This window comes from Bos javanicus, chromosome 11 (genome assembly GCF_032452875.1).
Source record: "Bos javanicus breed banteng chromosome 11, ARS-OSU_banteng_1.0, whole genome shotgun sequence".
In the NCBI taxonomy this organism is placed as follows: Eukaryota; Metazoa; Chordata; class Mammalia; order Artiodactyla; family Bovidae; genus Bos; species Bos javanicus.
In genome coordinates, this window is record NC_083878.1 from 734,091 (window position 1) to 749,921 (window position 15,831).

The 15,831-nt window shown below is 40.6% G+C and overlaps 1 protein-coding gene and 1 non-coding gene across 6 annotated transcripts in view; both read left to right on the top strand.

Annotated features, from left to right (window-relative positions):
- Positions 1-15,831, top strand: part of ANAPC1 (anaphase promoting complex subunit 1) — a 100,469-nt gene that overhangs the window by 12,752 nt on the left and 71,886 nt on the right. For 4 of the 5 annotated variants that reach the window (XM_061431427.1, XM_061431426.1, XM_061431430.1 and 1 more), the window contains exons 10-17: positions 270-479; positions 3,145-3,240; positions 5,526-5,616; positions 5,715-5,780; positions 9,789-9,923; positions 11,285-11,422; positions 11,992-12,052; positions 13,997-14,184. In XM_061431427.1, the coding sequence (XP_061287411.1) occupies positions 270-479; positions 3,145-3,240; positions 5,526-5,616; positions 5,715-5,780; positions 9,789-9,923; positions 11,285-11,422; positions 11,992-12,052; positions 13,997-14,184 (985 nt within the window). The remainder of the gene's footprint in view (positions 1-269; positions 480-3,144; positions 3,241-5,525; positions 5,617-5,714; positions 5,781-9,788; positions 9,924-11,284; positions 11,423-11,991; positions 12,053-13,996; positions 14,185-15,831) is intronic. The other variant, XM_061431429.1, reaches the window with a different exon arrangement.
- LOC133257930 (U6 spliceosomal RNA) lies at positions 10,236-10,343 on the top strand. Its single transcript, XR_009739777.1, has one exon. It is a non-coding gene; the product is annotated as a U6 spliceosomal RNA (small nuclear RNA).

Here is a 15,831-nt window from a genome sequence, read left to right on the forward strand (position 1 = left end):
ATAAGCGATTCCTTTTCTGAGGCAGAAGATGAACTGATTTTCAGTTAAAAAAAGAATTATTCCAGCAGGAGTTCTAAATCTTTAGAATATAATAAAGCATGTTAAACCATTTAAGTAGCTGGTTTTTTTTTTTTTTAATTGTATTTCTGACTGGGTTTCTGCCTTGAATATTTGCATGAATACATAGAGTTTGGAAAGCTTTATTGGAAAGTGTGTTGTGTCAGCCTGTGTTATTAATTATGGTGCCCTCTTTTCTGTTTGTTTTGCAGTCGTGCTCATTCCCCTGCCTTAGGAGTGTACTCTTTTTCAGGGGTGCAAAGGTTCAACCTTTCAAGCCATAATCAGTCTCCAAAGAGACACAGTTTTTCTCATTCTCCAAGTAGTAATTCTAATGGCTCCTTTCTTGCGCCAGAAACAGAGCCCATTGTTCCTGAGCTTTGTATCGACCACTTATGGACAGAAACGATTACTCGCCTGAGGTTTGGAGGATATATTTTTATATTGAGAGAAAAATGATGCTAAAAGTTTTAGAAAACACTTGATATTCTGTGTAAAGCTTCTTTCTATAAGCAGTTACAAATACTTAACAAAAATGCATAGAAATATATATTAAAGGCTACCTAAGTTTCAGTAGAGAATATTAGTGATATTAAGATGATCATAAAAATATTCTTTTGTCATTTGCTGTTTCTTCCTTAACTTTGTAGTAGTAATCTCTCCCGTTTGAAGTGTTTGCTGTTTTAGGGAAAAACAGTTAATTTGTGTAGTTTAGGCAACTTGGGGTTTTATAGCATTTTTCTGAAGTTTTGTATTTGTTAGTTGAGTATCAGCTGTTCTGTGAAACACCACTCAGACCTCCGTTCTACACGACCTTCCTCCTTTTATGTTCTCTTTAATCCTTCATTCAGTCAGTGCCAGTGTGTGTGTTAGTGGCTGTGGTTTATCAGCAAGCAGGGCACTGTCCCTGTCCTCAAAAAGAGACATCTGGGGGGTGGTGGCACTGCACATCTGCAGACAGGACTTTGAAAAGACAGCTGGGTATTTTCTGGGTGGGTAAGTGGAGAAGGCACAGTCGTTAGAGGGGATCAGGAGAAAAGTTAGGAAGTGTGAATGTGTGGTATGTTCCAGGAATTAAAAATACTGTCAATTTGTTTATGTAGGAGAAGGGGAAAGGGCTGCAAAAGAGGAGGTAGAGAGAGAGAGCCGTTGGGGCTGTTCTGTCTCATGAAAGCTGTAAGGAGGTGCTTTATGTGTGAGTCATAAGGACAGGGGGAGGAGCAGTCACTTAACAGTGGGGACTGAGGCAAGGCAGGTGGATTGGAGTTTATAGAGTGTGTAGAGGTTGAGTTCCTGGGGTTCTGGAGGGCCTGTGGATGAACAGGGGTTCTGGTAACCCTCTGGGATCAAAGATAGTAATCAAAGGTACGGGTGGTGTCTAGGCCTTTTCTTTAGGAGAGGATTTAACATTCATTAGATTCCCAGTCTGTGACCTCTGAATAGTTAAAACCAGGCTGTGTAGAATCAAAAAGGGCTAGGGACTGAAGTCCTGGGAACTTAACGTTTGGGGAGGAGGTTGGTGAAAAGAGATAAGGTTGCTGCAGACAGACAGAGCAAGGGAGGTCTTGGGGAGGGGAAGCAGCAGGACAATCATGGAACATGAGAAAGGAGGCTTGAGACGAAGGTGTCAGTGTCGTCAGATGCCGGTGAAGTGTGGCAGTGAGGGTGGGCTCAGAGGCGGTACCTGCTGGCAGTGAGTTCCCCGGTAACTTTGTCCAGAGCACCTTGCGTGGGGTAGGGTGTAGTGGGATGGGGTGGAAAAAGTCAGTGGGGACTGGAGGGGTGAGCATGGATACACAGACTGTCCACAGAGTCCTTTGAGTGGGAATGAGGGTCCAAAACTAGCTGGAGGCACCTCAGGGTCCAGGGAGGGTTTCATTTTTCCTAAACTATGTTAGAGAAAATTCATCTTCCTCTTTGCCCCTAAATTCCTCAGTGTGTTTCTCTAGAAAGTAAGGACGCTTTTTTTACCGAACCACACTACCATTTTTACAGTCAGCTAAGCGACTAGTAAGTCCTGCATATAATCTGATGTTTTAGTACATCTGTGTATTTAAAGACTCATTTTAAAGTGAGAGAGTAGGCTGCAAAGATTACACACCCAGAGCAGGAGAGCATTGAAAATACAGGGAAGAGGAAGTGATTGATGGAACAAGGAACCAGACAGGCGCTCAGGAGCAGAGACTGGCCCTGGGGAGAAAGAAGGTGATGATTATCAAATAGGCCGCACTGGGGCTCCCGTGAGATGGAGGCCACACCCGTGCTCTTAGGCCAGCAGGTCAGTGACACTTGGAGCAAAGTGAAGATGTGAGTACAGGCTTGAAGTAGGTTCCATTTTTGTTCCTTGTATATAACAAAAATTCCCTGTATTTAAAAATCATTTGTTTGGGGACTTCCCTGGTGATCCAGTGGTTAACTGCATGCTGCCAATGTGGGGTGGGGGTTGGGGTCACAGGTTCAATCCCTGATCAGGGAACTGAGATCCTATGTGCTGCATTGTATGGCCCCAAATTTAAAAAAATAAGTAAATGGAAAGAAAATACTGCCACTAAAAGAAAAAAAAAGTCATTTCTCCTTAAATACCTTATTGCTAAGTTGGATATATTGCAGATGCTTATTTTACAGTTCTAGTCCTCTGCACCGCTCTGCAAAGAAACTTTTGCAGAGAATAGAGAAGTTTGGGGTATGGTTTAAAAAAAAGAGAGGTAAAGTGGAACCTAATCTTAGAGAGTAAGGATAGATTGGAGAAGTCATGTTATAAAAAGTCTGACCCCTTAAACCTTGTAAGAGATAGGAATTCAAGTTTGCATTACTTTGGCTGTAGGCAACTAGCATAGTGTAGAATTAAAAAGGTAATGATTACGTTTATTGTAATTTTCCCCCAAAAAGCTATGTAGTGGACTCAGAATCAGAGCTGAGAGGAATCTTAGAGATGATGAAGTTCAGTTTTTAGAAGTGCTTTTGTGTCTTCAAAGTTATTGCTTGGCCCAATTAGTATTTCTTGTATTTTCAAAGACTTTTTATTAATATCTGAGGTAGATTTTTAAGCCAGTGCCACCATTTTCTTTATTAATATATCTATTACAGGAAGAAAAATTCACAGGCCTCCAAAGTCTTTATTACATCTGACCTATGTGGGCAGAAGTTCTTGTGCTATTTAGTAGAGTCTGAGCTCCAGTTACGGTAAGTGTGTTTATGTTTCTCATTTAATCAGTGTAAATACATTTGTGTTTAGTGCTTAGTCGCTCAGTTGTGTCTGACTCTTTATGACTCTATGGACTGTTGCCCGTCAGGATACTCTGTCCATGGAATTCTCCAGTTAATACTGAAGTGGGTTGCAGTTTCCTTCTCCAGGGAATCTTCCTGACCCAGGAGTTGAACCTGTGCTTCTATCTCTAGGGCTGTTCTTTCTTTTCTTTTTTCTCTTTCTCTCTCTCTTTTTTTTTTTTTTTTGCATAATAACTTTATTGAAATAATTTATATACCATGAAGTTAACATGTTTTAAGTGTATAATTAAATGATTTTTAGTAAATTTACAATTGTGCAACATCACCACAATCCAGTTTTAAAACTTCCTCTATCACTTTTGAAAGATCTTTTGTGCTTGACTTTAGTCAGTCTGTGTTCCCATTCCCGACCTCAGACCACCAGAATATAGGCTTTCTGCCCCTGCAAATTTGCCTTTTCTGGATATTTTATATAAATAGAATCATACAATAGATAGTTTTTTGTGTCTGCAACCTTCTTTCTCTTGGCATGTTTTTTAGGACCCCCCGTGTTGTAACATGTATAAACATTTTATTCCTCTTACTGTGTAGTACCACATTTTGTTCATTGGTTGATGGACATTTGGTTTGTTTCTGCTCTTGACCGTTGTGAGTTACGGCACTATGATCACTGGAGCCAGAATCTTTGTGTGGACATATGTGATTCATGTTCATAGATAGGTAGATAGCTAGGAGTGGGTCAAATGATAAATTCATTTTCAGCTTTTTTTTTTGTCCTCTGAGGCATTTTATTTGTATGTATTACATCCCTAGAGAAGGAATCCAAGGATTTTCCCTCCTGTGTGTTTTCGTTGCTTCCTCATGGTCCATGATTCCAGTTGAGGTTGTCAGTACAACGAAACCAAACTGATGGGATGGGAGCAGGTTATTCGGCCATTTTCTAGATCTTTGAGTTGCACATCAAATCTGGGGCTGATCATTCCACACTTACTTAGCCTGCCTGTGAGGTTCACAGCAGTTTTCCCAGCCCTGTGATCATCAATGATTTCAAATTCGCCAATATAGCCATGCTTCATCATCACAGTTAGAAACCTGACGATGACTCTGGAGCATGGCCTAATAAGGACCTGGCGTTTGCCTCTCTTTTCGGCATTGTTGATACTCTTGAGAGCTTCAGCCAGGACACTCATGTGCACCGTTCTGGCAGCACGGAAAGATGCTGGAAAGAGGACTCATTGGCAGCTTTTAAATTGCCAAATTTGTTTTCCAACTAAACTGCACCATTTTACATTCCCCCCAGCAATTTTTGAGTGTTCCAATTTTTCATCCTTGACAACATTTGATATTGTTATTTTCTTTGATTGTAGCCATTCTGGTGTGTTTGAAGTGGTTTTAATTTGCATTTCCCTGATGACTTAAGATGTTGAGCATCTTCTCATGCACTTATTAGCCATTTGTTTATCTTCTTAGGTGAAATATGTATTCATATATTTGCCAATGTAGTGACCCTTTAATTTTGAAATTATTACAGGTCATAGGAAGTTGTAATGTAGTACTTGTCCCCAGAGGTAACATCTTACACAACCACAGTGCGTTACCCAAGCAAGGAAACTGACAGCAGTACAGGGCACAGACCTTGTTCAAGCCGTCAGCTTTACATGTGCTCGTGTGCGTGTGGTTCAGTGACGTTTTCTCACGTGTCGCTGTGTGTAGACACCACAGTCGAAATTCTGAACTTCTTTATCACCTCGCAGATCTCCCTCATGCTAGCTACCCTTTAGAGTCACATACTCCACACCCTGGACTTCCCAGGTGGCTCACTGGTAAGAAACCCGTTTGCCACAGGAGATGCAGGAGACAGAGGCTCGATCCCTGGGTCGGAAAGATCCCCTGAAGGAGGAAATCATAACTCACTCCAGTGTTCTTGCCTGGAAAATCATGTGGACAGAGGAGCCTGGCGGGCTACAGTCCATGGGGTTGCAAAAGAGTTGGACACGACTGAGTGGCTAAGCATGCCCATCACACCCGCCTCCCACTGTCCCCAGTCCCTGGCAGCCACTAATCTGTTCTGTCTCTGTAATTTTGTCATTTGTCATTGAAGGTGTTATATATGGAACCCAACAGTAAGTAACCTTCTGAAATGGGCGTTTAACAGTCAGCCTAATACCCTTGAATTAAGTATAAGTACAGATTTGTTGCATGTATCAATAGTGTATTTGTTTTTTAATTTGAATGTTTAGATGTGTAAAGTTTCAAGAGAGTAATGATAAAACGCAGCTCATCTTCGGCTCTGTCACCAACATCCAGGCAAAGGATGCAGCGCCAGTGGAGGTAAATGCAGGCATATTTCTTGAGAAGTTGAAACTCTTTATACTTTATAATTTGCACAATTGGAAAAAAAATTTTTTTGCTTTTTTTTTTTTTTCAAGAAGATAGACACTATGCTGGTCCTGGAAAGCAGTGGAAACCTGGTGCTGTATACAGGGGTGGTGCGGGTAAGTAACACATAGCACCCCAGGCTGTCAGTAGGACTGCTTCTTTAATTGTTATTTTTTAGTGTTAGTTGGTATTCAAAATTTGTTACCTCATGACTGGAATTTGGCACATTTCTATAAGAGTTGAAAATGAACCCTTGGGTTTAGGTTGAACCTTATTTGGAGTACTTCCCTGGTGGTGATGAAGAACCAGCCTGCCAATGCAGGAGATGCAAGTTTGATCCCCAGGTCGGGAAGATCCCCAGAGAAGGAAATGGCAACCCATTCCAGTATTCTTGCCTGGGAAATCCCATGAACAGAGGATCCTGGTGGGCTTTAGTCCATGGGGTTGCAGAGGAGTTGGACATGACTTAGCAATTAAGCAACAGCAACTTGGAGGTCTAGGTCTCATGGTCATTAGATGGATTGGCATTATGAACACAGTGTAGTTGCGGTAGCATCAATGAATGTAGATAAATTATTTTTTAATAAAAGGAGAAAAGGTTAACTGAAGTTTTATAAAGATTGTAGTTTTAAAATTAATGTATGGTCAGGTTTGTTAACTTTCAGAGCTTTAGTAAAGTTGCATTACGTTAAATGTATATTATATAGTATGTTGGCTGTCTCTTTTTAAACAGTTGTGAAATTTATATACAGAACGATGTAAATTTTACACGTGTAAAGTATGACACTTAAATACACACAATTTGAAGAATAATGAAGTGAACATTCATATGCCCTCTACCCAGGTTAGGAAATAGGATGTTGCCCATAGTTTTAGTCTCCTGGTGTTCTCTCCCCTGTCATCCTCATCCCCCAGAGGTAGACAGTGTCTTTTCTTGCCATAAATCAGTCCCGGGTTTTTTGTTCCTACTTTTTGCAATTATATCACTAAAGAATAAGTTGTTTCTTTGTATATGAATTTTCATATAAATGAAACATACCGTATACTCTTCTCTGACTTGACTATTTTGCTCAATATCATATTATTGAATATTTTTAGATATATTTTGTAGACACAAAGCTGTTGTTGACTAACTCTTACACAGTTTTCAGTTGCTGCATAAGTACACCAGAACTTTACCAGCCATGAGGATTGTTTTGTTGTGTCCGCTGTTTCTTCTGATAAACAATGCTTAAAAGGGTTTTTAAAAAACATGTATCTCCTAGTCTTTAGAATATATGCATATTCAACTTAGCCCGGGGATGCCATATTGTTTTCCAAAGTGTAGGTTGTGTCAAGGTTGCAAGGTTGTACTCCTTGCCTCCAGCAGTGTGTGAATTCTCAAAGCTTCTTTAGTGTTAGTGCTTCAGTCATGTCCGACTCTTTGCGATCCTATGGAGCACAGCTTGCCAGGCCCCTCTGTACATGGGATTCTCCAGACAAGAACACTGGAGTGAGTTGCCATTTCCTTCTCCAGGGATCTTCCCGACCCAGGGATCAAACCTGCGTCTCTTACGTCTCTTGCATTGGCAGGTGGGTTCTTTACCACTAGCTTCCCACCTGGGAAGCCCCAGTCTTCATTACATTATTGCTAATCCAAAGTACTATTTTTTTTCCCCAAATCAGTGCCTCATTAGAGCCAGGTGAGAATGGAGGTCCAGCCTCCCACCTGGCCTTTGTTCACAGGCGGTTGTATTTTTCCTCCGTGTTTGTCTGGGGTAGATTGATTATTGTCTAAAAGTTCTCTAGCTTGTTAAGCTACTCCTTTCCTGATTGGGTCTTTTTTTGGGGGTCTGCTCCCATGATGAAATTGTGGTGTGCTTGAACTTCCACCCTACCTCGAGGCCAGTTTGAGAACTAAATGGTGTTTAGTTCTCAGATGTTTCACTGTGTCTTTGTCAGTCACACAGGGGTCACTGAGAGGCCCGCCCAGGATTTCATGCACTTATTTAGAAAGTCCTTTTCTCTATTTCCTTCCTCCCCATCCCTCTCCTCACTCCCTACTGCCTAGTTATTGCAGGGTGGGGCTGGAATGGAGTGCTCCACCCGTAGTCTGTGGAGGAAGGGTGGGAAGAGGTAGGCCAGCTTATTCCTACAGAGTAAGGATGAGAGCCAGGCTCCTCCCCCTTGACCATTGCTGCAGTGTGGGGAGGTGTGAGGGGCATATGCCTGGCGTGAGAGCAGGGTCTGCAGTCTCTGCAGCTGCAGAGCCATTGGCGGGGAGGCCATTCTGCCTGGTTACTGCAGAGCAGAGGCTCAGAGAGGATAGGCCTGGCCTCCTGGCTTTGTGCCGGGGCAGAGTGCTGCCTCGTCCCCGTAGGTGGGATGGTGGATCCCTGCCCCTCATCTCCATCCACAGGTCTGGATGGGGCCAGCACCAGGGCTGTGGCTAGTTTTGTGTATTTGACTGAAGTGGGGCAGATGTGGCGAATGTGGTTGTTCCCTGCTTGGCCACTCTTCCTGACCAAGTTTTGGCAAAAAGAGCAGGGTATTCGTGGGCTCTCTTTTGTTCTGTGCCTGAGAGCATTTCTGGGTTGCAGGCCCCTCAAGAGTGCAAGGCCTGGTTTTGTCTCTCAGTCGTGTCCGACTCTTTGCAACCCCGTGGACTGTAGCCTACCAGGCTCCTCCATCCGTGGGATTCTCCAGGCAAGAGTACTGGAGTAGGTTGCCGTTTCCTTCTCCAGGAGATCTTCCCAACCCAGGGATCGGGCTCCTCCGTCCGTGGGATTCTCTAGGCAAGAGTACTGGAGTGGGTTGCCGTTTCCTTCTCCAGGAAATCTACCCAACCCAGGGATCGAACCCAGGTTTCCCACATTGCAGGCAGACGCTTTACCATCTGAGCCACCAGGGCAGCTCAAGTAGAGAGGTAGAGAAATGAAAACAGAAAGGTAGGGGGTTCATACTTCATTCCTGGTTCTCAGGCCCCCAGCCTGTCAGCGTTCCTCACCTTCTACAGCCCTTAGCTAGTTGTATCACACATTCATGCAGATCCTGTTGTGGTGGTGGTAGTTAGTGGGAGTAATAGCATAGAATGTGCTTATTCCATATTTTTATGATCTGGAGGGGTGGTTGCTGATGTTTTTTTTTTTTTAAAAACCTCCACATGCTAGTTCTGACTGTCATTTTTATTTTTTATTCCTAAGGATTTTATTGGACAACTTATGTAATTTTATCAGTTTTCAGGTAGTGTATTCAGATAGTATATTTATGTACATATACATAAATATGTATATTGTTAAAATTCAACTTTAGTTCTGAATATCCTTTTAGTCTTATCAAGAGTTTTCAGGGGGTTGGGAGAGAGTTCAAGAGGGGGGAACATTTGTATATTTATGGCTGATTCACAGTGTATGACAGAAACAAACACAACAGTGTAAAGCAGTTAGCCACCAGTTAAAAATAAATTAAAAAAAAAGTTTTCAGACTGTGTGGACGTGAACTTCTGTGTTGTTTTTCTGAGAATCGTACGGGTGGTTAAAAGAAAGAGTGATTAGCGTGATTGCTGACTCACTCTTTGAAGGTCAGTGAGAAGTTTATGTCTGGTTTCCTGAGGAAGAAGTGTCTGAGAGTTTGTGATGGATTGCAAGCTGGAGAGCACAGTTTGGACTAGGTTGGGTTTAATTTCTTGAGTGTCACTTCAGCTTAATATCTTTGGCCCCAAGACATAAATGACACTTTTTTCTCTCTGGCAGGCAATTTAATAAGACTGATGTTTATAATCTCTGAAAGCTTAATGTGCCTGCTGCCTTTACCTCCAATAAGGTGGAAAAGTGTGTGGTATACTTGCATTTTGTTTAATGTCTTAACTGTATTAACATATCCCCTGTTTCCTGCCTTCAAAAAGTTCTTAGTAATGAAAAGAAGGAATCAGACTAAGAGAATTATGTCAAGATGTTTGTATGTAGTTGGATGGTGGAATTTGATACGTGATTAAAATTTTAATTCTCCCTGTTTTTAGTTGTGTGTGGTGAGCATAAACTTTGAAATAGCAAAAGAAATACATGCTTACATGCCTTAATGTTTCATTCAAGAACATGATACATGAAAGCTAATATTTTTTCCCCATATTTTTACATTTCTTTCAGGTGGGGAAGGTTTTTATTCCTGGGCTGCCAGCTCCCTCCCTGACCATGTCCAACACGATGCCTCGGCCCAGCACCCCGCTTGACGGCGTTACTACTGCTAACCCTCTGAGTAAGCTGCTTGGATCCCTGGATGAGGTGAGAAGGGGAGTAGGTGTTGTCAAAAATTGATAGTGTTTTAGAAAAGTTGGGTCAAATACTAGCTTTTTCCATGGTTAACTTTTTTTCTGTTTTAAAAACTGTAAAATTGGAAGTTTAGCTAATGCTTGTAGAATATGAATATTTTCAAACACAAATGATTCGGTAAATGTGCAGTGATTTCCCTTGTGATGTGTGAGGTGCTTTTCGAGGATGCTGCAGTGAGGAGAGGGATGCATTCTTTTTCATCTAGGGATCTCACAATTTACTTGTGTGAATCAGATGTACTGTCTGTTTTAAGAAATCATAATTTAATGCTCGCTTCGGCATCAATATACTAAAATTGAAATGATATAGAGAAGATTAGCATGGGCCCTGCTCAAGGATAACACACAAATTCGTGAAACGTCCCGTATTTTTAAAAGATAACTAATGAGAACCTACTTTGTAGCACAGGGAACTCTGAGAGATGTGTCTGACTTGGTTTGGACCTGGAGGACAAATAGAATATTTGCAGGTGGAAGGGGGCATTCGGGTAAAGAGGAATCCCATGGGCGTGGGCGTGGAGGCAGGTCAGTGCAGAACATTGCTAACATATAATTGTACCTCCACCTCTTGGCATACAAGTTAAGACTCAACAGGTCTGTGGAATGAATGAATACTTTTAAAAATCCATGTGGTCTGTTGGGTAAGGCAGGGCAAGGGGTGGGATATTCTAGTATTATCTATGTACTAGATACTGTTCCAAGCATTATATGTGTATTAACTCCTTTAGTCCCTTAAAACAGCTTTATTAGGAAAATATTAATCCTTGTTTTACAAATGTGTACATGGAGATACAAGGAGGTTACTTATCTGAAAACATACAGCTCATAAGTGGTAGAGCTAGTATTTACACTCCACCTGACATGCTCTTAAAGAATAAAGGATAAAAAGGTTTTTCATTCTGAATGCAGTCAGTAGGACATTGTAGGTTTTAGAGCTTGCAGTTAAGAATGTTAGGATTTGTGTTTCAGATGGGTTTATCTTGGGATTAAAGATAGGCCAAGTGGTATTAGATCCCAAGTGGTATTAAACTGTGGGGCCACTTACTTTTGATTCCTTTCTCTCTTGATCTTGGCCCCTCAAGTCCAGGTTATCTCCACAACTCCCCAGTGCCATTGATTAGATGTCCTGTTTTTATTGACTTTTTATAGCTGCTCTTGGTGGGGACCTTGGGAAAGGCTACTTAGTCATACTTATAACAGAATGGTGTAAAATCATTGTGTATAATTGTTAGACCATATGCAAAAAAGACATGTAATTTCTTCATCCTAATTTCTCAAAAATGCTTCACGTGTTGTATTTATGACCCTGTACAGGTTCTGGTGTCCCCAGTTCCAGAACTGAGGGATTCTTCAAAGCTTCATGATTCTCTCTATACTGAGGATTGTACTTTCCAACAGCTTGGGACTTACATTCATTCTATAAGAGACCCTGTCCGTAACAGGGTAACGCTAGTAAGTGTGCACATTTATTTTTAAAAGGTAGAATAGCTTTCCAAGAATTATGGCTGTCATGTAAAGTTTGTCAGAATGCAGAGTTTTGTCTGAAAAGTGCAAACAAATATTCCATGTGGTTTTTTAAAAGCACTTGTAATACATCATATTTTTGCCCTATTTTTCTTTAAAGTAGTTTCATCCCACTTTTTTCTAAAGTTTTTATATTATTAAAAAGTGTATTGGAAACAAAGCTTGTTCATTCAGTTCAATTTTAATATAGACAATTTTTTTGTTGTTATAAGTGAGACTTTTGGTGATGGTGACTCAGTGTCTATATGAAAATTAGCCACTTTGTTTAAAGATAAGAGTTTTTGTTAATGTTTTACAAATAAGCACATTTGTTGTGTCTGAAATTTCAAAGTATTCAGTTCTGTTTGAAAATACTACTTATTTTTTGTTTATTTTATTGCATTTTTCTTTGACAGGCAAACAGTCTTGCTAAGCATCAGCTATTTTTTAGACATCCAGAGATTTAGAATAAACAGATTCTATTCACTTGCCCTTATTTGTTTCCATCTTCTCCCTAGGAACTGAGTAATGGCTCCATGGTGAGGATCACTATTCCTGAAATTGCCACCTCTGAATTAGGTATGGTTGAGGATCAAACCTCACGTTCATGTGTTCTTAGTTTGATTTAAAAGATTTGGAGTAATTGCTGATGTACATTAGTAATTGAGGCTTTAAACGTTTTGCTGTTTTGGAGCCGCGGGATGGGCCTTCTTCCTGCGCCGAGAAGCGGTGACGCGCCGCCGAGCACTGTGTATGGCCCATCCGTGTGTGCGCCAAGGCTGGGGCCCGGGAGCGTGTGCTGGTTCCACTTCTGTGAGCTTTCTCAGAGGGAGGAAGCTGTGCAGTGAGATTACAGCATATGGACACGCCTCTTGCAAGAAAGTCTGAGAAACAAGCCCAAGCAACCAAAACAGATTTTGGCATATTTGATGGTTTTTAATCCAAAAATAATCTCTCAATTGTTAAGAATAATTGAGAAATTAACATAATTGCCTTTGAGGAAAACTTAACATTTTAGCAAAAATATACTCAGAAATATTTTGATAAAATCAGAGTCTGCTTGAATAATTATTGAAATGCAATTTGGAAAGTACTAGGTGGAGAATATTTCTGAACGTAGAATAAAGAAAACCATGTAATCAAAAAGATTTGCCAACAAATGTAAGTTAAGAAAACAATGCCTGTGTGATATAAGAAAATTCAGGATGTCTGTTAGTTTCAAAATCCAACTTCCAGTGCAGAATGTTGGCAGATTTTGTGATCTCTGGAATTTGCCAAGTGGGCTGGAGTGCCTTTCTCATTTTAGGAAGTACTCTTCATCAGTGTGGTAGATGATATTCTGAGTTGGTATGGAGCTGCCTTGCTTTTCTAAAAGGTATTTAGCCAGTGATCTCAAGAAGTATAAGCCTAACCAAAATATATAAAAACAATTAATGGATTAGTTAAAATAAATAAAAACAAAGTGAAATCTTAACTCTTGCAGGAGCAAATAGAAGTCACATAGTTCGTGCACAGAAGGTTTTGTACTTGATAAAACTTTCCTCAGCACCTCAGTCGGTATCTGGTTTACACTGATTTTGGATTCAACCATGACAAACTTGGTTATCTGGTTTTCTGACATTGGTTTCATTTGATTCCAGCCTTGGTTGTGTGTGCACACACATAGCAAATTGATGAGAAAAAGCATATACTGCTAAGGATGGGCCCTGGTAACAGTGAATTTGGGAAGGGAAGGAAAAAATCCTCTAAAGAGACTATGTGGGTATACAAAAACATTGCAGGTCGGGGCCATTTCCTGCTAAAAGCAGACCTAGGCCTCCTCATAGCCATAGCCCTTGCCCCCTGAGGGAGTCGCTGTGTGACAGTGCAGCGCTGTAACTGATTGTTGTACTAATGGCATCGAGCCATTAAGAAAGGTGTAGACTACATGGTATTGACTGGTCTGTTTAAGACAGAGAGCATGTAAAACACCATAGAAACAGGGCTGTCAGAAATAATGAACAGTTATAAAGCTTTGGTTAACCAGAATGTTTAATCATTTACAGCATATTTTAAAGCTAGGTGAGTGTTTTTATTTGAGGATGTATGTATTGATTATTCTATATTTACTGAAGTATTGAAGCAATATTTTATATGAATTTATTAATGTAGAAATTGTGTGGTTTTGTTAGAATGATCTTTAATTCATTGCCCAAACTAGGACATTTTTGAGAGCAAAAATGGGAAGCTGTTGGAGCCACAGATGTCAGTCAGTTCTGCCTTAGGTAACCTGGGCTATGTGGTTATTCTATCTCTGACCCTAAATTGATGACGAAAACACTGCTCTGAGACCTCTCACAAGCCCTGTTAAATTCAGACTCAGATGACTGGCTAGGTCAGGTTTGTGTCCCACCAGCTCTTTAATGGCAGTTCCCTTTTCATGGCGCTTGACCTTTATATAGCAGTGATTTAAAAACCGTAGTAAAAGGGGAAAAGAAATGCATGCCTAGAAAGCATACTAAAACTAATCTTTGCTTTCAATAGTACAAACTTGTTTGCAAGCGATTAAGTTCATTCTGCCGAAAGAAATAGCGGTTCAGATGCTCGTCAAGTGGTACAGTGTCCACAGTGCCCCAGGAGGGCCCAGTGATCACTCAGAGTGGAACTTATTTGTGACGTGTCTCATGAACATGATGGGTTATAACACAGACCGCTTAGCATGGACAAGAAATGTGAGTACATATGATCATTTTTCCTCCTGAGATACACGGTTATCAGTGTAATGTTTGCATAATTGGTAACACAACATTCAGAGTATGTAACACGCCAGTGTACTAATAGGCATACCTTATTCATCAAAATGGAATAATGCTAAGGCTTATCATATCTATGCATTTTAAGTCAAATAGTACTTTAATGATAATGTTTTGTAATTAGAATCATTCTGTTTTTATAACGTAAACCACTTTGACTGTTATTTCTCATTTCATCGTTGTAACATGGGTGTAAATTATGCTTAGATTAGTAGGAGTAGTCTTGATTTTACTGATGAAGAAACTGAGTCACAAGGAGATCACAGACTAGAGAAATCTCTAAACTGGGCCTACGGTGTATCTTCTGACTCATGGCTTAATGTTCTTTTCTCGAGGCCCAGACTCTCTTTTTCCACATTATTGCTTGGTCTGTGAGGAAGGTTTAACTTTGAAGGGGATTTAAAGTACTTTAGCCTAAATATCTAGTCTGTCAATGATACAAACTAAGCTCCTCATCTCCCTCCCGAGAAACTTTCTTACAGGCCCTTCATAGGTTATTCACAAATCAGCAGGGCAGGGACTTCAGCCTTGGTGTTTTCGTTTTGCTTCTGGGGGTCTTTCCCAGGACAGCCTTGCCTGGTTCACTCTGAAGAAATCACTCTAGATCACACTTACCTTTCCCTAGGTAACTCAGCTGTACCTGTCAATACATTTGGGTTTCATACCAGCAAATCCATTAAAAAAAAAGTCATTGTTTTTCTTCATTATAAAAGTATACGTGCTTACTGAGGAAAATTTGGAAAATGGAGAGATTAAAAAGAAAATAATACTAAGAGATAACCACTGTAAACATTTTCATTGTTGCTTCTCATAAACATCATATCAATGAAAATTTCCCATATTAAAAATTCTTCAACCTCCCTCCCCCTATTATCGTTCTCATAATAGGCTACAATATGGCTTTGTCATAATTGTGAAAAAGTAAAAGTATTAGTTGCTTGCTTGTGTCCAGCTCTTTGTGACCCTGTGGGCTGTAGCCCACCAGGCTTCTCTGTCCATGGGATTCTCCAGGCAAGAATACTGGAGTAGAAGGTTGCCATTCCCTTCTCCAGGGGATCTTCTCAACCCAGGGATAGAACCGAGGTCTCCCGTATTACAGGCAGATTCTTTACTATCTGAGCTACCAGGGAAGCCCCAATAGCTAATAATTGAACATTGCTGAATCAGTTTTTTTTCTTATGAGTAATTTGAGTAACATTTTTCTATACACAAATCTTTAGATCTCTAGTCAGTTCTCAAGAATTGAACCTTGAAAGAGGAATTACTGGGTCAAATAATGTTCAAAAAGGACTGTCTGTCCAATCAGCATTCTTACCAGTGTCATTTAAAAGTGCCTGCTTCACCACCCAGATTATTCTTGGTGTGCTGAACCTTTGCCAACTCAGAATTTTTATTATTTCTATATAGGTAAATGGGGATGGGTTTTCCAATTTTTTTTTTTTTAACCTCTGATTCATCCCTGCCTCGCTCACGTTGTCTCCAGCACACTGGTTTCCATTGTTTGTCCTGAACAAGGACAAACGTGTCCAAGCATGTTCCTACCTCAGGGTCTTCACACTTGCTCTT